Genomic DNA, 25,121 nt, shown 5'->3' with positions numbered 1-25,121 from the left:
TCCAGGGTCCCAGGTTCGATTCTCGGCTTGGGTCACTGTCTGTGCGGAGTCTGCACATCCTCCCAGTGTGTGCGTGAGTTTCCTTCGGTGCTCCAGTTTCCTCCCACAGTCCAAAGATGTGCAGGTTGGGTGGATTCGCCACGCTAAATTGCTCTTAAGTGTCCAAAAAGGTTAATTGGGGTTACTGGATTAAGGGGATGTGGTGGAGGAGGTGTGTGCTTAAGTGGGGTGCTCTTTCCAAGGGCCAGTGAAGACTTGATCGACCAAATGGCCTCCTTCTGCACTGTACATTCTATGATTCTATGAAGTTTCTGTTCGGCGATTCTGCGTTGTCGCGCGTCCTTCAGGATTTGCTAATGATCACAGCTAGTGATTTGAAACAAACCTGTTGGACTTTAACCTGGTGTTGTAAGACTTCTTACTGTGCTCACCCCAGTCCAAAGCCGGCATCTCCACATTACAGTTTGGTAGTGAGACGCTTTACATTAAATGATTGGGAATATAGGAACAGAAGTTGACCATTCGGCTAGTTCATGGTCAATCCGCATCTTAACTTCAATTTTGGTGCTATGTGTCAACACACTCAATCTATGAAATATTATCCCCTGTTCAATGATCAAAAATGTCACACGGAAATCTTTAGGAATAAGGATCCACTGGCTCAACAATCCCCTTACTTCATAATTCGACTTCACACAACCACCCATCACCAAACTCCCCCGGTCCTATCTTTCCCACTCCCCAGTGGATAGTCTCTTAAAACTATTGATATTCCCACTTTCCTGGGAATATAATCCACAGTTTTATTCCCTTTATGTAACAAAATGTTCAATTATCCTCAATTTAACTTGTGCCCCCGGAATACCTCCTCATGCGGATCCCAGGACAACACATTTCTCAGGCATTAGCTTGTTAAAGAGCTGATAACATTGCATTAACCCAAACAAAACAAATGTCAATCCCCCCAAAAAGATGCCTTGTCTGATGTAAAATATCAGGTCGCCACCACACTGAGTCACAGTGTTGGCAGAATATGACCTAAACATTTAATGCAATTTTTTTAAAGCATAAAAGGGGCTACCAAATCTCTATTGACCATTTTGCAAAGCCACCAAAGGCTTATTTCATCTCCAAGATGATCTATCAATTCGATCGCATTGTGGTAAAGCTGAAGTACTGCATCCCGAGGCACCAGCGTAATGGGCGATTCACTTTGCTTTGATCAGAAACCAGGGTGTCTGGAGATTGGTAGATTTTTCTAGTGTGATAAAGATACAGTTTTAGCAAGGTATTATGCCATTTTCTGTGGAAGGAAATATTTACAGTTTGAAAGGTGCTAAATCACCTCAGAGTTGTCAGAAACACTGCCTTTCTGGTGAGATGTGAGGTCTATCCACCCTCTGAGGTGGGCATGGAAAGTTCCTTGGCACTGCTGGAAAGAGCAGATTCCTCCTGGCATCCTGGCCACGATACGCCCCTCAGCTGACATTGTTAAAAAGCAGATTGTCTCATTATTTTGCGTGAGTTTGTTGTGTACAGGTTGACTGCGGGATTTTCTCCATTGTGTCATAAAAACACATCAGTAATAACACACCACTGGCTGTAAAGGGTTTTGGACCTGAAAAGATGCTTTAGAAATAGGAGTACTTTCTTTGTCACTTTTTCATTTCAGCTGCTATGGACATTGGGAGCCAACAAAGGGAAGTACACTAGCCAGAGTCCCAGGTGACCATAGGCTGCTTCCCACTTTGAGGGGGAGAACTGACTAGTGGTGATTTAACCGGAGATCACCACACTTCAGGCGAGGGACAAGGTTGAGAAGTACGGGAATTGAACCTGCAATGTTGGCCTCGCTCCACATCACGAACCAGTTGTTCTGCCAACTAGTAGAGTTGACCTGAGCCATGCATTGAGGAATTTGACAGGGTTACTGTACATAGGAAGGTCTGCACATGGAGACCAAGTTGAGGACAGGGTTACTTCACTCTAAATTTCCGACTTGGCACCCCGTGGAGGAGGAGGACATCCGCTCCTGGTGGCCGAAGGTCACCGCAGCCCTCAGGTTTTATGCCACTGCATTGGCTTGGGTCTGTGCAGAGTCTACACGTTCTCCCCGCGTCTGCGGGGGTTTCCTCTGGGTGTTCCGATTTCCTCCCCAAACTCCTGAAAAACGTGCTTGTTAGGTAAATTGGACATTCTGAATTGTCCCTCTGTATCCGAACAGGCGCCGGAGTGTGACGACTAGGGGATTTTCATTAACTTCAATGTCATCAGCCATGACCTCAGTGGGTACCCCTCGTCCCCCATGAGCCAACTAGTCATTCTTGGGTGGGCCTCGAAGACACCAGGATCTCTGAGTGCCCCAGTGTGCAGCTGTATAGAACCTTAGTTAGGCCACACTTGGAGTATAGTGTTCAATTCTGGTTGCCAAACTACCAGAAGGATGTGGAGGTTTTAGAGAGGGTGCAAAAGAGATTTACCAGAATGTTGCCTGGTATGGAGGGCATTAGCTATGAGGAGAGGTTGAATAAACTTGGTTTGTTCTCACTGGAACGATGGAGGTTGAGGGGCGACCTGATGGAGGTCTACAAAATTATGAGGGGCATAGACAGAGTGGATAGTCAGAGACTTTTTCCCAGGGTAGAGGGGTCAATTACTAAGGGGCATAGGTTTAAGGTGCGAGGGGCAAGGTTTAGAGTTGATGTACGAGGTAAGTTTTTTTTACACAGACGGTAGTGGGTGCCTGGAACTCGCTGCCGAAGGAGGTGGTGGAAGCAGGGACGATAGTGACATTTAAGGGGCATCTTGACAAATACATGAATGGGATGGGAATAGAGGGATACAGACCCTGGAAGTGTAGAAGATTTTAGTTTAGATGGGCAGCATGGTCAGCGTAGGCTTGGAGGGCCGAAGGGCCTGTTCCTGTGCTGTACTTTTCTTTGTTCTTTGTTCTGTCATGCAATAGCAGTATTGCATGATACTGCAACATACAATGTAAGCCTATTTGTGACATTAATAAAGATTATTATTATTATTCCAGGGATCGAGCGGGGACCTGTGTGGCATTTCACGAGCTGTAGCCCAGACGTGCATCCAGGAGGTCACGGATGCCCTGCATCTGATTCATCACCTGGACTAGGCCCACCAAGATGCCCGGGCTGCAGTATGTTCTGCCATTGGGATGCCTCAGGTCTAGGGGTGACCGATGGTACGCATGTCGCCTTGCGAGCACCAGGGCATCAGGGAGTGCCCTATATTAACAGGAAGGGATTCCACTCCTTGAATGCAAGGTCGTAGGCGGCCACCGCCTTCGTATCGTGCATGTGTGTGCCTGCTACCCTGGGAGCTTACATGACAGCTACATCCTGGGGCACTGAGAGATTCCGGTGCCTTTGAGGACCACCCCAGTATGACTGGTTGGCTCATGGGGGACAAGGGATACCCCATGAGGTCATGGCTGATGACGACAGTGCAGAGGCCAGAGACCGAGGCGGGAACCCGTTATAATGAGGCCCAAGTTGCCACCCGTGTTGTTGTTGAGTGGTGCATCGGACTGCTGAAAATGAGATCCCAATGTCTGGATCGCTCTGGTGGTACCCTACAGTACACCCCCAAGGGTCTCCCGCTTTGTGGTGGTCTGCTGTGCCCTCCACAACCTGGCACAGCAGCGAGGAAATCCTGGAGGTGGAGGAGGAGTGACATGCGGCCTTGTCTGAGTAGGACAGAACAGGCCATTGGGACTGGAGGACAAGCCTGCGGAGGAGCCGGAGGATGGAGGACAGGCGACGTCAAGGGTCCGACATGCCAGGAGGACCATGGAGGCCCTCACCATCTCCAGATTTGCATAGGATGAGGCTGTGCCCGTCAGCTCAACCAACCTCATTAATCTCCCCCCCCCCCATTCCCCTCCTTCCCCCGATCCCGCTCCTCTCCCGAATCCTCTTTTCCCCCAATACCCCCATTGCCCTCCCTTCCCCGCAATCCCCCTGCCCCCCAATTCTCCCTGCACTATTCCTTGCACCACACCCTCCCCAACCACACTGTTTCACCCTCCAATGGTCTGTGTAACATCACTCCAGGGTGATTGGCCTTTGTTGGCACGTTCAGTGGGTCAATATATGCAGTTTATGCCGATGTCTGACTCCTGTCTGCTGACAGCGCGCTCACAACCATCCTCTGAGCGGGGTCTGCATTGGGGACTTGTGACCTTGGACCACTGTGCCCAGGGAGCGGGGAGGATACAACAAGGGGTAGGTGCAGGCAGGCCCGCTGCGAAGATTAATGTGACAGAGACTGCACATGTATCAGGTAGTACATGTTTTAATGGAGAACGTTTCATATTATCATTCCCCCTAGCTCCAGATAGTGAACCCCCCCCCCCGGCCAAGTGCCCACTCACTTTCCTCAGTCTTCATCTTTCGTGCTCTGCCACTATGTCTAGGTGTTTCCCCAGGATGCACATCATTGGTGGAGGCAGGCTGCTGCTTTCCACGCCCTGTTGCCTTTGATGACCTTGGCAGATGTCCTCTGGAGGGCCTGGATTCGGAGGACACCAGCCAACCTGCAGGTGCCATGGGTGTCGCCATGCCACCCTGTTCTGCCCGCTGCCCTTGCGGAGTGGGGGATTCAGAAGAACTGGAGACTGCAGTCGCCTTCTTGATGGCAGGTCTCAGGTTGGCCTTCAGCACTTCACCTCCCTGACGGTGCCCGTAGTGCCCGGGGGGACCCCATAGAACAGAGGGGCAGCTGGAGTGAGCTCCAGAGGTCTCGGAGTCATCTGGCGCTGCCAGTCCTGGAGGCTCCCCATTGTCTGCAGCACGGTGTTGATGCTCATAGCAATGCTCCCCAGTGATTCGACCATACTCTGCAGTGCCTCTGCAATGTCCACCTGCATCTGGGACATGGTCGAGGCCCTCAGCCATGGTCGTCGCAGACTGAGCCATGCCTTGGGCATCACCACTCAAGATGCAGACGTCATGCTCCAGGTTTTGCGGCCGCCACCCTATCAGTATTGGCCTCAGTGCCATTCATTGTCGGCAACATCTCCTGTGCCCAAAACCTTTGGGACTCCTCCAATCAGCTTTGCAGTCACTACGATGTCGCTGACACCTCTTCCTGAACGTCATGGCTGTGTCCTATCACCTGCATCAGCTCTGGGAGAACCTTGTCCAGAGGCTCGGCGTTTGACTGGGACCCAGCTGAGTCCTGGGATCCAGCAGACCTCCGACTGCTGACCTTGATGTTCCTGCCTTCACCTGACGTGAATCAGTAACTGTGTGGTGCTCACCAGATTGAGCCCCCGAAGCCTGTCCACTAATGCCGCCAACCTTGGTGTGTGACGGAAAGTGGGGGTGATAGCTGTGGCATCTCGTTGGTCTCTTCGGTGCTCTCCTCCAAGGTGTTCTGAGGTGGGGCTGGGCGGGGAACGACTCCAGGTGGCCCGGTCTGATCAGATGGAGATCATTCGAGACAATGGACATGTGGTCAGTGAGAGGGAAGGATCATTTTGTCTGACATGAACAGCTCACTTTGTGGTGATATGCATCACTGTATAAACACAAAGGGTTAATGTAAATACACTACAACTAAGGAACCACTAGAGGGAGCACCAGAGATGTCATGACATACAGACATACAACCAATGGGTCATTACAACAGGACACAACCAATGGGTAATCAGGACACCCAGAGGTGGCATTACCACAAGGGAGCATTACACAACCCATATAAAAGGACAGGGTACACATGCTCTGTCTCTTTCCTCAGACCCACAACTAGACAGTACATCAGGGTTGATCAGAAGCATCACACCCAGCACATGGCTTAGAGCAGACTGGTTTAGTTAGACTGAGTTACTACAGTTAGATTAGCAGGAGAGTCAAATTCATTTAAGAACTGTGTTAATAGTTCAATAAACATATTGAACTCATTACAAAGTCTGGACCTTCCTTTGTCAACGCATACATCAAGGAAGCAGCTTATGCTACATGAAGAAGCATAACACAACACACTTGGGACAGATCATCTGGGTGAAGGAAAGTGGATCCTCACCTCTGTGGGGCAGGCCAACCTCGCTGTTGGTGACTGCTCTCTCCTCAGTCAACCCTGTGATTTCCAGGGCTCAGTCCTCATAGGAGGGTGAGGACTTAGGTCTCTGACATCCCAGCCCCTGTCTTGACCCTTTTCTGCTTATTATAGGCTATCTGCCCCTGCAGTAATAAAGAGAGGGCATTGTGAGACACATGCTTGATAGGTCTTGATAGGGAGGGCTATAGCAGGTAATATGGGTGGGCACCGTACATGGACAAAAGGGGTTGTGCTGATGGGTTCCATGGGTTGCAGAGGAACAAGCACGAAGATCGGATGTGGGGTGGGTGTGAGGGGTCAGCCATTAATTTGTGGGGATTGGAGATTGGGAATTCAAGGGGTGGCAGGTGCAACTGATGCCAGGAGAGAGGTGGTAACTTACCCTTGCAGCTCAGGGGAGATGGTCTTCTTCCGACATTGGTCGGCGGTCCACCTGGTTATGCTGCCCAAACTGACAGCTGCTGCCACTGCCTGCCAGGCAGCACTGCTGGCTCTGCTGCTCGTCCTCCTGCAACTGGTCCTCCTTGGAGCAACAGGGTGGGCCGCCTCTCACCCACAGCGCCGAGAAGCCTGGCCAGGTTGACATTGTCAAAGCGAGGAGCAGGTCTGCGCGCTGCCATGCTGGTGTGCTGACTGGGAGTGAGCGGTCTGAGTGCGTTTATAAGCAGCTCCCCCTTGTTAGTGGCGAGAAGCTGAGGCGTGAGTCGGGAAGATCAAACGGTGAGGGAGCCAGTAATGGCGAGAGTGTCGTGGGAGTTCATTTTCGGCATTGTCGTCAACGCAGCCATTGATAAACCACTGGCCACTCGCACCCAAAATGGCGCTCTGAAATTTTTCCATTAAGTCGCACCCAATGTTAATCTCAGAATACAGGGGTTAGCCCAGCTTTTTCAAGCCGCTTCGTTGTTAAACTGGGCTTAATTCATTGTTTGTGCAAAGGGGTTGTGTTTAACATGTTTTCTCATGTCAACTTTAAAAAAGGATCCTTTCTCATGTCAACTTTAAAAAAGATATACTATTGACTAAACCAGACAGGGCGCCAAGACCTGCCGTGTAGTACAGCACTGTTATAACCTGCCTGCTTACCATTGGCTGAGGACTAATGACAATCCCACAATCCTGTGGGAGTATGAGGTTCCTCAATGAGGGGGGTGGAGAAACCATTAGTAAACTCCAAGTATAAATACAGCTGGCCAGTTTAGGGACCAGCAGGAAGGAGTGTGCAGCAAGGGAAGTTGCTGCTGTTTTATATATATATATATATATATATATATATATATATATGTATGTATGTATGTATGTGATTGCAAATAAATGTTATTACTTTGAATCCTGGACGTTTGGATGTTTTTGATGCTGCGCTGGAAAGCTGGAACCAGTACACACAACGGATGCGTTACTATTTCCGGGCAAACAATATCACCGAAAACGAGCGCCAGGTGGTCATATTGCTCACCGCCTGCGGCCCACATACGTTTGGGGTGATTAGGAGCCTTACGTACCCAGCTGCGCCGGACACAAAAACATTTGATGAACTTGTGAATATACTGGGGCAACATTTTAACCCAACCCCGTCCACGATAGTCCAGCGTTACCGGTTTAATACCGCTGAGAGGACCCCTGGAGAATCCAGTGCCGATTTTCTATCCAGGATACACAGGATTGCGAAGTACTGTGACTATGGTGAGACCTTGACAGAAATGTTACGCGACCGTTTGGTTTGCGGTATTAACAATGCGGCCACCCAGAGAAAGTTGTTAGCTGAGCCAACATTGACTTTTCAACAGGCAATTCAAATAGTATTGTCCTGAGAGAGCGCAGAACGAGGAGTGCAGGAGCTACAGGGAATGGAAGTGCATGCCTTGGGGCGCAACCCCTTCCGTCCGAAAACGTCCCCCCGTGCTCCTGCGGTACCTTGGGCGAGGCAACGTCCGGACCGACGCCAGTAGCCGTCGGACATTCCTCCCCAAAGGGAGCCTTCTCCAGAACCAATGGATGAGGAGTCATGTCCGTGTCAAACTTGTAAGCGCCGACCCCGTCACGGACGCCGGTCCTGGGGGCGCCAGAGGCGCCGTCGTTCCGACCAAAACTGGGACCAGCCCAGGGGCCGTACCTTCCATGTGGATGAACCTGCGGCGACTACTCCTGAGGATGTGGAGACGGAGGACGACTGCCTGCAGCTGCATTGTGTGGCAGCTCCCCGTGTGGCCCCCATTAAGGTGACAGTACGGGTCAATGGTCACCCGCTTGAGATGGAGTTGGACACTGGCGCAGCGGTCTCCGTGATTGCCCAGAGGGCATTCGACCGCATCAAGCAGGGTTTACAGACCCTTGCATTAACCGACTCACAAGCCAGGTTGGCCACCTACACGGGGGAAACCACTGGACATTGCAGGAACTACAATGACCCCTGTTGTTTATGGATGCCAGGAGGGGCGTTTCCCACTTATCGTGGCCATGGGCCCAGCCTGTTGGGTCAGGACTGGTTGCGCCATTTGCGGTTGCAATGGCAGCACATCCTCCAAACAGTTTCTGAAGGGTTGACTGAGGTGCTCGGACGATACCCAGATGTATTCCAGCCTGGTTTGGGGAAAATAAAAGGGGCCGTAGCCCATATCCAAGTCGAACCAGGAGCCACTAGTTTTCGGAGCACTGCTCCTTCCTCAACTCCTTCCTCCTTATGCTTCACCGGAGGAAGGAGCAGTGCTCCGAAAACTAGTGTTTGAAACAAACCTGTTGGACTTTAACCTGGTGTTGTAAGACTTCTTACAATCTTTAGAGCAGGAAGAGCAGCAGACTGGAGGAGGTTTGGCATGCCTGCTGACCACAAGGCGGCTCTACCGAGGCCGTGGCTACTGCAGAGCTGGAGAGATTGGTGATGAGGGTATCTGCATATCTAATATCCTCCTTCACCCATCGAATGTCTTCTTCATTCCTTTTGAGCGAGAGGCAAAGTTTGGGATTGCTGGTGAATCGGACTTTGACCTTGAGGTTACTACTGTCACACATGCGTTCATTGATTATTTCGGCCCTGGACACAAAAGGGTTGTCTACATTGTAGCCTTCCTGCCTTTATCCTGTTCTTCTACTTCCTCTTCCTCCTCGTGTCCAGTTACAGCTGTTTCTCATTAATATCCCACACGGGGTGGAAATGCTCATCTTCCCCATGCTCCTTGCAGAGTACGGGCTCCCCCACCAGGGGCGGGGTACCCAGTTATATAAGGTCGGTCAGCAAGACACCGTCCGGAGAAGTACCCTGTACGTGTCTACTAAGGAGTGTAAATATCCTGTTTGTAAATAAAACTTTGTTCTTATTTTTACTCAGTTTGGACTCCTGTGTTCTTATTAAACTCATCAAGTAGGTGAATCCAAGATCTGTTCTCTGACAATGAACAGGTTCTGCAGTCTGACACGGCTTGAGATCCACTCAGCTGAGCTCTGCAGGGCTCCTCCAGAATGGTCCAGGTTAGCATCAATAAAAGACACCGATGGTGATTTGCTCTATAATGGCCCTTGTGGAAGCATAAGCCTGAGTCTGGGGCAGGGTCATGAGTAGATGACCATTGTCGTCCAGTAGCCGTTAGTTTTTAGTGGGTGGAATGCAGCTGGCGCAGAGGATTAGTGCAGACTGAAGGAATCAGAACGACTGCCAGAATGTCACCTGGGTGACAAGGAACCTGTGGCCGCGGGTAAGCTGCCCACTGAGGAAGTGGAATCCCTTTTCAGTCCATGAAAACTGCCAAGTTCACATGAGACGTTCACTTGCAACACAAGAGCTTAATCATGCCTGTTGCATTTACAAACACACACACACACACACACAAGAGTAGTACTTACTTTTTTCTCATTGTGTTACAGAATTAAGCCTATAAATCCATTTTCTGAAAAATGGGCTGCACGGTAGCACAATGGGTAGCATTGCTGCTTCACAGCTCCAGGGTCCTGAGGCACCATCAATTGAACAAAGACTAGAGTTGGCTACAACTGAGGCTTTATTGCTCTAAGATGTGTGGCCTCCCACAGCTGCTGGCGAAATGGCTGCTGAATGGAGGACACGCATATTTATACTCCGCCTACTGGGCGGAGCCAGCAGGCAGGGACTACCGGTGAACCTGTAGTACAGGTCCTACCTTACATCACCTAATACAGGTGCAACAATGGTTTACCACATTCACCCCCTGTTAAAATCAAGTCCGGTGGGGGTGGTGGAGAACTATATACAGCAATGAATTTATATTTACAGTATTTGATCAGAAAAAAAATGGCTTTTGAAGTCCGGTGCCAGTTAGAGATTTAACCGGTCTGGTGCCTTGATGTTCCGTTGGGAGCGACGATGCTGGCCTGATGTTCGGTGACTCCGGGAGCGTGCTGAAATCCTCTTCATCCTCAGGCGTGGGCAGGGGAAGGACGGATGGTCCTGGTGGGGTTAATGCTGGGAGCGCCTGGGGAGGGTGGTGCCAGGCCGGAGAGGGGTGTGTGTGTGGAACCTGCTGGTGCCAGATCCCTGAGGGAGACAGTATCTTGGCGGCCGTCGGGGTACGCCACGTAGGCATACTGGGGGTTGGCATGGAGCAATTGCACTCTTTCCACTAACGGGTCCGCCTTGTGGAGGCGGACGTGCCTACGGAGCAGGGCTGGTCCTGGAGCTGCGAGCCAAGTCGGGAGCGACACCTCGGATGTGGACTTCCTGAGGAAGGCCAAAAGACATTCATGGGGTGTGTTGTTTGTAGCGGTGCACAGCTGTGACCGAATGGAGTGGAGTGCATCAGGGGTGACCTCCTGCCAACGAGAGGCTGCGAGGTTCCTGGACCGTGGGGCCAGTTGGACGGCCCTCCATACCGTCCCGTTCTCCCTCTCTACCTGCCCGTTTCCCCTGGGGTTATAGCTGGTCGTCCTGCTGGAGGCGATACCCCTGCTGAGCAGGAACTGACGCAGCTCATCGCTCATGAATGAGGATCCCCTGTCACTGTGGATATAGGCGGGGAAACCGAACAGAGCAAAGATAGTGTTTAGGGCTTTGATGATGATGGCAGACGTCAAGTCGGGGCATGGGATGGCGAAGGGGAACCTGGAGTACTCATCGACCACAATGAGAATATACGTGTTTCGGTCGGTGGAGGGGAAGGGCCCTTTGAAATCCACGTTGAGGCGTTCAAAGGGGGCGGGAGACCTTCACCAGGCGCGCACGGTCCGGCCGGTAGAAGTGCGGCTTGCACTCCGCACAGACCTGGCAGTGATTGCCCTGACTTCCTCGATGGAGTAGGGCTTGCGGGCCTTTATGAAATGGTACAACCATGTGACTCCCGGGTGACAAAGGCTGTCGTGCAGGGGCCGGAGTAGGTCTACTTGTACGCTGGCACATGTACCTCGGGATAGGGCGTCTGGGAGCTCGTTGAGTTTGCCGGGGCGATACAAAATCTCGTAATTATAGGTGGAGAGCTCGATCCTCCACCACAAGATTTTATCGTTTTTGATCTAGCCCCGCTGTGTGTTATTGAACATGAAGACTACCGACCGTTGGTCAGTGAGGAGAGTGAATCACCTGCCGGCCAGGTAATGCCTCCAATGCCACACAGCTTCAACGATAGCTTGGGCCTCTTTTCCGATGGATGAGTGCCGAATTTCTGAGGCATGAAGGGTGCGGGAAAAGAATGCCGCGGGTCTGCCTGCTTGATTGAGGATGGCAGCTAGGGTGACATCCGATGCGTCGCTCTCTACTTGAAAGGGCAGTGTCTCGTCTATGTGCATCCCGGCCTTGGCAATATCGGCTCTGATACAGGTGAAGGCCTGCTGTGCCTCGGCTGTCAGGGGAAAATGGGTGGAATGAATGAGTGGGCAGGCCTTGTCCGCGTAGTTTGGGACCCACTGGGCGTAGTACGAGAAGAACCCCAGGCAACGTTTGAGGGCTTTGGGGCAGTGGGGGAGGGGAAGCTCCATGAGGGGGTGCATGTGGTCGGGATTGGGCCCCAGAACTCCGTTCTGGACCACATAGCCAAGTACTTGAGGCAACTGAGGCTTTATTGCTCTAAGATGTGTGGCCTCCCACAGCAGTTGGCGAAATGGCTGCTGAAGGGAGGACATGCATATTTATACTCTGTCTACTGGGTGGAGCCAGCAGGCAGGGACTACCAGCGAACCTGTAGTACAGGTCCTACCTTACAGTGGTTTACCACAGGTCCCAAGTTCGATTCTCACTTGGATCACAGTCTGCGGAGTTTGCACGTTCTCCCGTGCCTGCGTGGGTTTCCTCCGGGTGCTCCAGTTTCCTCCCACAAGTCCCGAAAGACGTGCTTATTGGGGGAAATTGGACATTCTGAATTCTCCCTCAGTGTACCCGAACAGGTGCCGGAGTTTGGCGACTAGGGAATTTTCACAGCAACTTCAGCTGGTGGGGTTCCCAGGTATCTGCTGCTCTTGTCCTTCTAGATGGTTGTGGTCGTGGGTTTGGAAGGTGCTGCCCAAGGAACCTTGGTGAGTTCCTGCAGTGCATCTTGTAGATGGTGTACACGGCTGGTACTGTGCGTCGGTGGTGGAGGGATTGAATGCTTGTGAATGTCTGGTGTGGCACAAAAAAGTATTTTAATATTCAGCACCGGCCACAGAACTCTTAATCGACTATACGAACATAGTCTCCAAAGGTACATAAAATTCGACCAACAGCCAGAAGAAATAATCCAGCAATTTAACCTTTATTGAGGTTATGATTGCTTTCAGGAGCACTGGTGGCCAGGTGCTCAGCTCTGAGAGGTTAAGAAATGGCGTTAGCTAAAATGGGGTATTCTAAAATGGCAGCATTGACATTAAATCAGTGATGCACACTGACTGAAGATATAATCTCCCTGATCTGCATGCTGCCAGCAGTCGTTCGGTGTGAACCAAAATGGCACCCAGCGTAAATCTGTGTGGGTTCATGTAGAACGCGTTTTCTGAGATTGAGGAGGTTAATTCTAAAATCGACTGGTGTTGTAGAGCCTTATTTCTCTGCCCAAATCCAGTTCTCTTCAGTGGCTGCCCCTCAAAAATACTCCATTGGCTGTAAAGCACTTTTACATGTCCAGAGATGGTGAAAGGCGCGATAGAAAGGCAACTCTTTCTTTTTATGTGGAGTGCCACAATCTTGAGAAACAACATCCAAAAAAATAACAACTGGCATTTACATTCACTGCTCGACAATGAATCAAACAATCCTCAAAGGGCAGGTCAAACAGGACATGTCAAGCACCTCATCAACCGGAGCCGAGATCATTGTTGAAATGAACACATCTGAAGGCCTGGGCTGGAGCCAGTGTTTAAGGAAGCACAGTTACAGCAGGTTACTGACTTCAAAAAACTGTCTCAGGTTTAGTTTATTATGTTACCCATGGGGGAGGCTTTTAAACGCAGGTGGTTTGCACTTTATACCCGTGTGCGCGCGGGTTTCCTCCAGGTGCTCCGGTTTCTTCCCACAGTTCAAAGATATGCAAGTTAGGTGCATTGGCCATGCTAAATTGCCCCGTGACCAAAGATGAGGTGGGGTTATGGAGATAGGGAGAGCTGGGGGGGTAGGTAGGGTGCTCTTTCAGAGGGTCAGTGCAGACTCGATGGGCTGAATGGCCTCCTTCTGTACTGTAGGTATTCTATCATTCTTCCATGATATAAAGTTAAACATTTACTCCCTTCTCCAGCAGGACATTGTGACCACAGTGAGTACCATGAGCAAAATGCACTGCGGCAACTTGCCAGATCTTCTTTGGCAGCACCGTCTGAACCTACAACCCCTACCACAGGACTTCCCAAACTGGGAGTCACAAACACCCCCAGCCCCTCCCTCCCTCCCTCTCGCTCTCCCTCCCTCCTCTCCTCTCCCCACCCCTCTCCCTCACACCCACTGGCTACCACAGAGCTCTGATTGAATGTTAACATCGGAGGCCCTTTAAATCCTAGTATATTTTTGTAATGGTGCACATGCTCAATGGATGATGCTCGAGGCTTCATTCCTGCTCCAGAAACCCAAAGGGGAAAGGAAAGTTTCTTTAAAAAGATGTCACACGGGCGGCACAGTGGTTAGCACTGCTGCCTCATGGTGCTGAAGACACAGGTTCAATCCCAGTCCCGTGGTCACTCTCGGTGTGGAGTTTGGACATTCTCCCCGTGTCTGCATGGCTCTCACCCCCACCACCCAGAAGATGTATAAGGGCAGGTGGACTGGCCGTGCTAAATTGCCCCTTAATTGGAATTTTTAAAAAATAGAGAAGTAGTCACGGAAACTTTGAAGCCTTATAATGGGGGCCCAGCTGGGAAAGGTGACTATCACCTCAAAGGTGAAGGGGTGGGGATGTACGGTGCAGACCACCACCATTTCCAAGTCAAGCACACAACTTAAATTCTTGCCACTTCCTCCCCAGCACCAAACTACATCGGTTCAAGATCACCACCTACCTAGGGGCAATCAGAGATGGGCAACAAATGCCGGTCTTACTAGCTGCCCCCACCACCTGAAATGAAAATCGCTTATTGTCACATAGGCTTCAATGAAGTTACTGTGAAAAGCCCCTAGTCACCACATTCCGGCGCCTGTTCGGGGAGGCTGGTACGGGAATTGAAGCGTGCTGCTGGCCTGCCTTGGTCTGTTTTAAAAGCCAGCTATTTAGCCCAGTGTGCTAAACCAGCCCCTGAGAATAGACCCTGTAAACAAAAGGTCCCACATGAACGATCGGGTCGTAATGTGCCACTGTTTGTGACAAGGCACGGGGAGTAATGAGGGGGAAACAAATCACAGGAATCAATGTCGCCGTTAATTCTCTGCCATGGAGTTTGTGCAATGTTTTAGAAAGCAAACCAGACACTGTCGGCGTCCTGGGCTGCAGACAGATTACCAGAGTTATTCGGAAATTAGGTCAGGCCAACTAGAGAGAGACGGCCAGCTCTGATTTCCCACCTCCTCGCAGCTTGCAATCTTGCCCGCGGCAGGTGGCGGGAGAAAGGCTGTCCCACTCCGACAAGGGAAAGGAAATGAACAAGCGAGAGGCTTGTTCCATCTGCACGCCCAACCCTCAAGGGAAGGATGGCGGAGGAGCGGGACCCAGATTACTGGTAAAATGCTGAGCGGGTCACCGAGCAAAGATGGTGCAACTACCTGAAGAACAAAGTGCGGTGTGAGTTGAGGCGTGTGATTAAGCAAGCCGAGGGGTGCCCCAATTGTATGAATTGGTGCTTTATTCTTTACAAACTGGTGAGTTGACGGCGTAAAATCCGGCTGGAGCTCATTCTTCAATCAGCTTTGCTGTTCAAGAAATCCGTGCTTCTTGCTGAGGGGTGGGAGCTCAATTAAACTTAAACGGTTGTAATGTGTCCAACCTTGAAATATGATTTTGTGCTCCTGTCAGGAGGGTTGCAAGGAAACACGACCTCGCCTCCAGCAGCACCTGAACTGCTTTCAAAACAAACAAGAGGCGCAACGTCAGTGGCGGATCTAACGCCCTCTCGGGGGCTTCTGAAGCCTGGTGGGTGGTGTGTCAGCTGTTCCCCAAAGTACAACCAGTTTAATTTCCTCTCAGCGTATTTTCAGTGGTGTACAGGTGGTCGATTTGCTTGCCCCCCCCCCCCCCCCCCCCGCCCCCGCCCCCGCCCCGCAGTTGCCATTCCTTCATAAACCATCTTGTCGCCTATTCTCTCCCCCCCCCCCCCCCCCCCCCTCGTCCCTCGACTGACTCTCTGGGTCTTCGACAAAGCTGGGCGCCAGTCTCGCCCTCAGCCTGGCCAATACACGCTCTCTTCGACTTCAAATCCCTGAGACCATTGTGGAACAGGTGAATCTATACTTGGCAACCGTGCTTTGCGTTTACAATTACCTCGAGTCTTACAGTTGCTGAACTCCTGATATCGCTGCTTCGACATCTCCATATTATCCCCCGGGTGCCTCTCAGAGTAAGCAGCGCAGTGAAATGCTGATTGGCTGTCTGTGGCAGTTCTACTCTTCACAAGAGTGTGACAGCCAGAAAGGGGGAAGTCCAGGTGGAATTGCTGGATTGCTTCACAGAACATCAGTGATGACTGCTCTGGTCAGCAAGCTTGCTGCTGTTCAAAAACCTCAGACTTGCAGGACGATGGAAGAGGTTGATGCTCATACCCACTGGTTCCCCCTACCTGCCTCAGCTGCAAATTACACCCCCTTGTCCCTGACCACCCTCACAATCAGCAGGACCTAACCTATGGGGTGTGACCGCCTCCTGGCACGAAGCATTCAGGCAAGGCTCACCCTCCCTGATGCGACACAAGTGTCTACATCTTAGCCTCCGGCTCAATGACTGTGAGCAGACGCTCCTAGCCAGAGTTCGATGGACTATCGAGGGTGGGTGAGAATGCGGAGTGGAAGTTCCAATCATCAGTCATGTTCATTTGTTCTCAAAGAGGCCGGAGACCCGAGGGTGGGCAGTCTGTGCTTCGCTAGTGGATCTCAGGCCAAGGTTAGTCAAGTCAGGAATTCATTACAGAGAAGATGAAAGGCTCCACATTCCAAATTCAGACTGCTGTGCCATGCCCACAGCTGGTTGGAGCACTCAACTGCAGAGTGAGTCAGTAGAGGGTGTGATATACCTCATGCCAGGTAAGCAATTATGGGTGGAGGTGTGGGAGGGGGCGGTAGTTGGTGTATTTTTGTGTGTGGGAATAAGCTAAGGAGTTGGATGTGGTACAATGTGTGTGAGATAGTATGGAGTTGGATGGGGGACAAAGTATGTGTGTGAGAGAGTGGGGGTACACACTGTGTGAGAGAGGCTGGGGTGTTAGATGGGGTACAATGTGTGCGAGAGCCTGGGGATTTGGGTGGGTCAGAGTATGCCTGAGTGGGTGGGAAGCTGGATGTGGTACAGTCTGTGTGAGAGATGCTGGGGAGTTGTATTGGGAAAAGTGTGAGAGAGGGTGGGGAGTTGAATGGGGTACTGTGCATGTGTGCGTGATGAAGAGAGATAGAGGACGGGATATTTTATAGGTAAGAGCATATTTGAGAGTGTGGGAGTTGGCTGGGGCACAGTATGTGTGTGAGGGTGCGGAGTTGGATGGGGGACAGTGTGTGTGTATGTGTGATGATGAGAAATAGCCAAGATGTGGAGATGCTGGCGTTGGCCTGGGGTGAGCACAGTAAGAAGTCTTACAACACCAGGTTAAAGTCCAACGGGTTTGTTTCAAATCACTAGCTTTCGGAGCACTGCTCCTCCATTCACCTGAGGAAGGAGCAGTGCTCCGAAAGCTAGTGTTTGAAACAAACCTGTTGGACTTTAACCTGGTGTTGTAAGACTTCTTACGACGAGAAATAGAGAATAAGGTGTTTGGCAGGTAAGCGGGTGTGTGAGAGAGTTGGATGAGGTACAGTACGTGTTTGAGGGTAGGGAGCTGGATGGAGTATAGTGCATATGAGGGTGGGACATTGGATGTGGTAAGCCTGTGAGGGTAGGGAGTTGGATGGGGTACAGTGTATGTGTGTGTGTGAGGGTGGAGAGCTGGATGAGGTTCAGTGCACGTTTGAGGGTGGGGAGTTGGATGGGGTACATTGCGTGTACGAGTGAGGGAGGTTGGATGTGGTACAGTGTATGTGTGCATGAGGGTGTGTAGTTGAATGGAGTGGAGTGTGTTTGTGATGGTGGGGAGTTGGGTGGGGTACTGAGTGTCTGAGGGTGACAAGTTGGATGGGGTACAGTATGTGAAGGGGTACAATTTGTATGTGAGGTTTGGGAATTGGAAAGGGTACAGTTTGTGTGTGAGGATGGTGAATTGGATGGGGCATTGTGTGTGTGAGGTTTGGAAATTGGATGGGGTACAGTTTGGATGTGAGGTTTGGGAGTGGGATGGGGTACAGTTTGTGTGTGAGGTTTGGGAGTTGGGTGGGGTACAATGCGTGTGAGGTTTGGGAGTTTGATGGGGTACAGTTTGTGTGTGAGGTTTGGGAATTGGATGAGGTACAGTTTGGGTGTGAGGTTTGGGAATTGGATGGGGTACAGTTTGGATGTGAGGTTTTGGGAGTGGGATGGGGTACAGTTTGTGTGTGAGGTTTTGGAGTTGGGTGGGGTACAATGCGTGTGAGGTTTGGGAGTTTGATGGGGTACAGTTTGTGTGTGAGGTTTGGGAATTGGATGAGGTACAGTTTGGGTGTGAGGTTTGGGAATTGGATGGGGTACAGTTTGGGTGTGAGGTTTGAGAATTGGATGAGGTACAGTTTGGGTGTGAGGTTTGGGAATTGGATGGGGTACAGTTTGGATGTGAGGTTTGGGAGTGGGATGGGGTACAGTTTGTGTGTGAGGTTTGGGAGTTGGGTGGGGTACAATGCGTGTGAGGTTTGGGAGTTTGATGGGGTACAGTTTGTGTGTGAGAATGCTGAATTGGATGGGGGTACAGTTTGGGTGTGAGGTTTGGGAATTGGATGGGGTACAGTTTGGATGTGAGGTTTGGGAGTGGGATGGGGTACAGTTTGTGTGTGAGGTTTGGGAGTTGGGTGGGGTACAATGCGTGTGAGGTTTGGGAGTTTGATGGGGTACAGTTTGTGTGTGAGAATGCTGAATTGGATGGGGGTACAGTTTGGGTGTGAGGTTTGGGAATTGGATGAGGTACAGTTTGGGTGTGAGGTTTGGGAATTGGATGAGGTACAGTTTGGGTGTGAGGATGGTGAATTGGATGGGGCACTGAGGTTTGGAAATTGGATGGGGTACAGTTTGTGTGTGAGGTTTGGGAGTGGGATGGGGAACAGTTTGGGTGTGAGGATGGTGAATTGGATGGGGTACAGTTTGTGTGTGAGGTTTGGGAGTTGGATGGGATACAGTTTGGGTGTGAGGTTTGGGAATTGGATGGGGTACAGTTTGGGTGTGAGGATGATGAATTGGATGGGGTACAGTTTGGGTGTGAGGATGGTGAATTGGATGGGGTACAGTTTGGGTGTGAGGTTTGGGAATTGGATGAGGTACAGTTTGGGTGTGAAGTTTGGGAATTGGATGGGGTACAGTTTGGGTGTGAGGTTTGGGAATTGGATGGGGTACAGTTTGGGTGTGAGGTTTGGGAATTGGATGGGGTACAGTTTGGGTGTGAGGATGGTGAATTGGATGGGGCACTGTGAGGTTTGGGAATTGGATGGGGTACAGTTTGGGTGTGAGGATGGTGAATTGGATGGGGTACAGTTTGTGTGTGAGGTTTGGAAATTGGATGGGGTACAGTTTGGATGTGAGGTTTGGGAGTGGGATGGGGAACAGTTTGGGTGTGAGGATGGTGAATTGGATGGGGTACAGTTTGTGTGTGAGGTTTGGGAGTTGGATGGGATACAGTTTGGGTGTGAGGTTTGGGAATTGGATGGGGCACAGTTTGGGTGTGAGGATGATGAATTGGATGAGGTACAGTTTGGGTGTGAGGTTTGGGAATTGGATGGGGTACAGATTGGGTGTGAGGTTTGGGAATTGGATGGGGTACAGTTTGGGTGTGAGGATGGTGAATTGGATGGGGCACTGAGGTTTGGAAATTGGATGGGGCACTGAGGTTTGGAAATTGGATGGGGTACAGTTTGGATGTGAGGTTTGGGAGTGGGATGGGGTACAGTTTGGATGTGAGGTTTGGGAGTGGGATGGGGTACAGTTTGGGTGTGAGGTTTTGGAGTGGGATGGGGTACAGTTTGGGTGTGAGGTTTGGGAGTTTGATGTGAGTGTGTGCGTCACAGTGCCGAAGGAGGCCATTCGGCCCATTGAGACTGCACCAGCCCTTGGAATGGGCAACCACTCAAGTGCACACCTCCACCCTATCCCCGCAACCCAGGAACACCCACATAACGTAAGAGCAATTTAGCATGGCCAATCCACCTAACCTGGTCATCTTTGGACTGTGGGAGAAAACCAGAGGAAACCCACGCAGACACTGGAAGAATGTGCAGACTCCACACAGACAGTGACGTAAGCCGGGAATCGAAGCTGGGACCCAGGAGCTGTGAAGCATTAGTGCTAACCACTATGCTACTATCCCGCCCACGAGTGGTGTGCGTTTGGATGGTGTACAGTGTGTGTCTGAGTGGGGAGTTAGATGGGGTACAGTGTCCGTGCGAGTGGGGAGTTTGATGGGGTACAATGTGTGAGTGAGTGGGGAGTTAGATGGGGTACAGTGCAGTGCAGTGCTCTGACTGAGATGTGGCAGGTCCGGAGGCTTCCAGCGTCCCGGATGGCTTCATCTGCAGAAAGTGCACCCAACTGGAGCTCCTCACAGACCGCATGGTTCGGTTGGAGCAGCAATTGGATGCACTTAGGAGCATGCAGGTGGCGGAAAATGTCATAGATCGCAGTTATGTAAATGTGGTCACACCCAAGGTGCAGGCAGAGAAATGGGTGACCACCAGAAAGGGCAGGCAGTCAGTGCAGGAATCCCCTGTGGTTGTCCCCCTCTCGAACAGGTATACCCCTTTGGATACTGTCGGGGGGGATAGCCTATCAGGGGAAAACAGCAGCAGCCAGAGCAGTGGCACCACGGCTGGCTCTGATGTTCAGAAGGGAGGGTCAAAGCGCAGGAGAGCAATAGTAATAGGGGACTCTATAGTCAGGGGCCCAGATAGGCGCTTCTGTGGACGTGAAAGAGACTCCAGGATGGTGTGTTGCCTCCCTGGTGCCAGGGTCCAGGATGTCTCCGAACGGGTAGAGGGCATCCTGAAGGTGGAGGGCAAACAGGCAGAGGTCATTGTACATATTGGTACTAACGACATAGGCAGGAAGGGGCAAGAGGTCCTGCAGCAGGAGTTCAGGGAGCTAGGCCGAAAGTTAAAAGACAGGCCCTCTAAGGTTGTAATCTCGGGATTACTCCCTGTGCCACGTGCCAGTGAGGCTAGAAATAGGAAGATAGAGCAGCTAAACACGTGGCTAAACAGCTGGTGTAGGAGGGAGGGTTTCCGTTATCTGGACCACTGGGAGCTCTTCCGGGGCAGGTGTGACCTATATAAGAAGGACGGGTTGCATCTAAACCGGAGAGGCATAAATATCCTGGCCGCGAGGTTTGCTAGTGTCACACGGGAGGGTTTAAACTAGTATGGCAGGGGGGTGGGCACGGGAGCAATAGGTCAGAAGGTGAGAGCATTGAGGGAGAACTAGGGAATAGGGACAGTGGGGCTCTGAGGCAGAGCAGACAGGGAGAAGTTGCTGAACACAGCGGGTCTGGTGACCTGAAGTGCATATGTTTTAATGCAAGAACTATTACGGGTAAGGCAGATGAGCTTGGATTAGTACTTGGAACTATGATGTTGTTGCCATTACAGAGACCTGGTTGAGGGAAGGGCAGGATTGGCAGCTAAACGTTCCAGGATTTAGATGTTTCAGGAGGGATAGAGGGGGATGTAAAAGGGGAGGCGGAGTTGCGCTACTGGTTCGGGAGAATATCACAGCTGTACTGCGGGAGGACACCTCAGAGGGCAGTGAGGCTATATGGGTAGAGATCAGGAATAAGAAGGGTGCAGTCACAATGTTGGGGGTTTACTACAGGCCTCCCAACAGCCAGCGGGAGATAGAGGAGCAGATAGGTAGACAGATTTTGGAAAAGAGTAAAAACAACATTGTTGTGGTGATGGGAGACTTCAACTTCCCCAATATTGACTGGGACTCACTTAGTGCCAGGGGCTTAGACGGGGCGGAGTTTGTATGGAGCATCCAGGAGGGCTTCTTAAAACAATATGCAGACAGTCCAACTAGGGAAGGGGCGGTACTGGACCTGGTATTGGGGAATGAGCCCGGCCAGGTGGTAGATGTTTCAGTAGGGGAGCATTTCGGTAACAGTGACCACAATTCAGTAAGTTTTAAAGTACTGGTGGACAAGGATAAGAGTGGTCCTAGGATGAATGTGCTAAATTGGGGGAAGGCTATTTCTAACAATATTAGGCGGGAACTGAAGAACATAGATTGGGGGCGGATGTTTGAGGGCAAATCAACATCTGACGTGTGGGAGGCTTTCAAGTGTCAGTTGAAAGGAATTCAGGACCGGCATGTTCCTGTGAGGAAGAAGGATAAATACGGCAATTTTCGGGAACCTTGGATAACGAGAGATATTGTAGGCCTCGTCAAAAAGAAAAAGGAGGCATTTGTCAGGGCTAAAAGGCTGGGAACAGACAAAGCCTGCGTGGAATATAAGCAAAGTAGGAAGGAACTAAAGCAAGGAGTCAGGAGGGCTAGAAGGGGTCACGAAAAGTCATTGGCAAATAGGGTTAAGGAGAATCCCAAGGCTTTTTACACGTACATAAAAAGCAAGAGGGTAGCCAGGGAAAGGGTTGGCCCACTTTGGATAGGAAAGGGAATCTGTGTGTGGAGCCAGAGGAAATGGGCGAGGTACTAAATGAATGCTTCTCATCGGTATTCACCAAAGAGAAAAAATTGGTAGATGTTGAGTCTGGAGAAGGGTGTGTAGATAGCCTGGGTCACATTGAGATCCAAAAAGACGAGGTGTTGGGTGTCTTAAAAAATATTAAGGTAGATAAGTCCCCAGGGCCTGATGGGATCTACCCCAGAATACTGAAGGAGGCTGGAGAGGAAATTGCTGAGGCCTTGACAGAAATCTTTGGATCCTCACTGTCTTCAGGGGATGTCCCGGAGGACTGGAGAATAGCCAATGTTGTTCCTCTGTTTAAGAAGGGTAGCAAGGATAATCCAGGGAACTACAGGCCGGTGAGCCTTACTTCAGTGGTAGGGAAATTACTGGAGAGAATTCTTCGAGACAGGATCTACTCCCATTTGGAAGCAAATGGACGTATTAGTGAGAGGCAGCATGGTTTTGTGAAGGGGAGGTCGTGTCTCACTAACTTGATAGAGTTTTTCGAGGAGGTCACTAAGATGATGGATGCAGGTAGGGCAGTGGATGTTGTCTATATGGACTTCAGTAAGGCCTTTGGCAAGGTCCCTCATGGTAGACGAGTACAAAAGGTGAAGTCACACGGGATCAGGGGGGAGCTGGCAAGGTGGATACAGAACTGGCTAGGTCATAGAAGGCAGAGAGTAGCAATGGAAGGATGCTTTTCTAATTGGAGGGCTGTGACCAGTGGTGTTCCACAGGGATCAGTGCTGGGACCTTTGCTCTTTGTAGTATATATATATATATAAATGATTTGGAGGAAAATGTAACTGGTCTGATTAGTAAGTTTGCAGACGACACAAAGGTTGGTGGAATTGCGGATAGCGATGAGGACTGTCAGAGGATACAGCAGGATTTAGATTGTTTGGAGACTTGGGCGGAGAGATGGCAGATGGAGTTTAATCCGGACAAATGTGAAATGTAATCCGGAGGTAATGCATTTTGGAAGGTCTAATGCAGGTAGGTAATATACAGTGAATGGTAGAACCCTCAAGAGTATTGAAAGTCAAAGAGATCTAGGAGTACAGGTCCACAGGTCATTGAAAGGGGCAACACAGGTGGAGAAGGTAGTCAAGAAGGCATACGGCATGCTTGCCTTCATTGGCCGGGGCATTGAGTATAAGAATTGGCAAGTCATGTTGCAGCTGTATAGAACCTTAGTTAGGCCACACTTGGAGTATAGTGTTCAATTCTGGTCGCCACACTACCAGAAGGATGTGGAGGCTTTAGAGAGGGTGCAGAAGAGATTTACCAGAATGTTGCCTGGTATGGAGGGCATTAGCTATGAGGAGCGGTTGAATAAACTCTGTTTGTTCTCACTGGAACGAAGGAGGTTGAGGGGCGACCTGATAGAGGTCTACAAAATTATGAGGGGCATAGACAGAGTGGATAGTCAGAGGTTTTTCCCCAGGGTAGAGGGGTCAATTACTAGGGGGCATAGGTTTAAGGTGAGAGGGGCAAGGTTTAGAGTAGATGTACGAGGCAAGTTTTTTTACGCAGAGGGTAGTGGGTGCCTGGAACTCGCTACCGGAGGAGGTGGTGGAAGCAGGGACGATAGTGACATTTAAAGGGCATCTTGACAAATACATGAATAGGATGGGAATAGAGGGATACGGACCCAGGAAGTGTAGAAGATTGTAGTTTAGTCGGGCAGCATGGTCGGTACGGGTTGGAGGGCCGAAGGGCCTGTTCCTGTGCTGTACATTTCTTTGTTCTTTGTTCAGTGTGTGAGTGAGTGGGGAGTTAGATGGGGTACAGTGTGAGAGTGGGGAGTTAGATGGGGTACAGTGTGTGTGAGTGGGGAGTTAGATGTGGTACAGTGAGTGAGTGGGGAGTTAGATGGGGTACAGTGAGTGAATGGGGAGTTAAATGGGGTACAGTGTATGTGAGTGGGGAGTTAGATGGGGTACAGTGTGTGAGTCGGGAGTTAGATGGGGTACTATTACAATCCCAGACCAGACCCCAGCAGTGGCTAGGGTACTGGACAGAAACCCCTATATTTTATATTAATTTTGTAAGACTGTGGAAAGGATACTTTGCTCGGAGTGATTGCACAAAGAAATAGGGATATGGTATATTAAACAAACTTTATGACCAGCGCAATATTACAATTTTTAATATCACTCCAGAAATAATTTTACAATTACCCCTTAAACAATACTACTCAATACATCGAATATAATACCCTTAATTGCTGTTTTGTTCTCACTTGAACAACAAGAAAATAGACCATCTCAGCTCGGTCCAGCTTGAATACCAATGGCCCAGAGGAATATCTGCTTTAAAGTTATTCTTTGAGAAAGAGATTCCTTGGCACTGCTTCACAGAACTGATCGGATTCCGGTCTAAACTCTGCAGAAACTCTGGCTATAAGTCTTCAAAAACTGTTTCAACTGACTCGTTTTTGCTCCCCCTTGTCCTCTGACAAGTCTGCACTGCTTTAAATACAGTTACTCTGTTTTAACTAACTTACAGTGAAGCAGAACTGTTTCACTGTGGACACAGCTCCAGCCAGATCAGAACTGAACTGAAGATGCTTTCTCAAAAGGTTCTAGCTCCACCCAGCCACAACAAATCACACCAAGCTGAAAATGAATTAACGCCCAGGGAAATCTCCTTAATCAAAACAAAACTGCATTAGCCCAAGCTTTTCCGATGCTTAGTTGCACCTCAGGCTCCGACAGGCTTTGTTGTCTTTCAAACCAAGATTC

The 25,121-nt window shown here is 50.4% G+C and overlaps 1 protein-coding gene across 3 annotated transcripts in view; it reads right to left on the bottom strand.

Moving 5' to 3' along the window:
• svopl (SVOP-like) overlaps positions 1-25,121 on the bottom strand; it is a 180,152-nt gene that overhangs the window by 98,544 nt on the left and 56,487 nt on the right. Inside the window, exon 1 of one of the 3 annotated variants that reach the window (XM_072484284.1) lies at positions 15,918-16,164. The exons of the other annotated variants lie outside the window; for them this stretch is intronic. Coding sequence (XP_072340385.1) covers positions 15,918-16,110 — 193 coding nt within the window. The 5' untranslated portion in view covers positions 16,111-16,164. Of the gene's footprint in view, positions 1-15,917; positions 16,165-25,121 lie in introns of those variants that run through there. 3 annotated transcript variants of the gene reach the window in all.

The sequence above is a fragment of the Scyliorhinus torazame genome, chromosome 19 (assembly GCF_047496885.1).
Source record: "Scyliorhinus torazame isolate Kashiwa2021f chromosome 19, sScyTor2.1, whole genome shotgun sequence".
NCBI lineage: Eukaryota > Metazoa > Chordata > Chondrichthyes > Carcharhiniformes > Scyliorhinidae > Scyliorhinus > Scyliorhinus torazame.
This window is presented reverse-complemented; position numbering and strand designations above follow the sequence as displayed.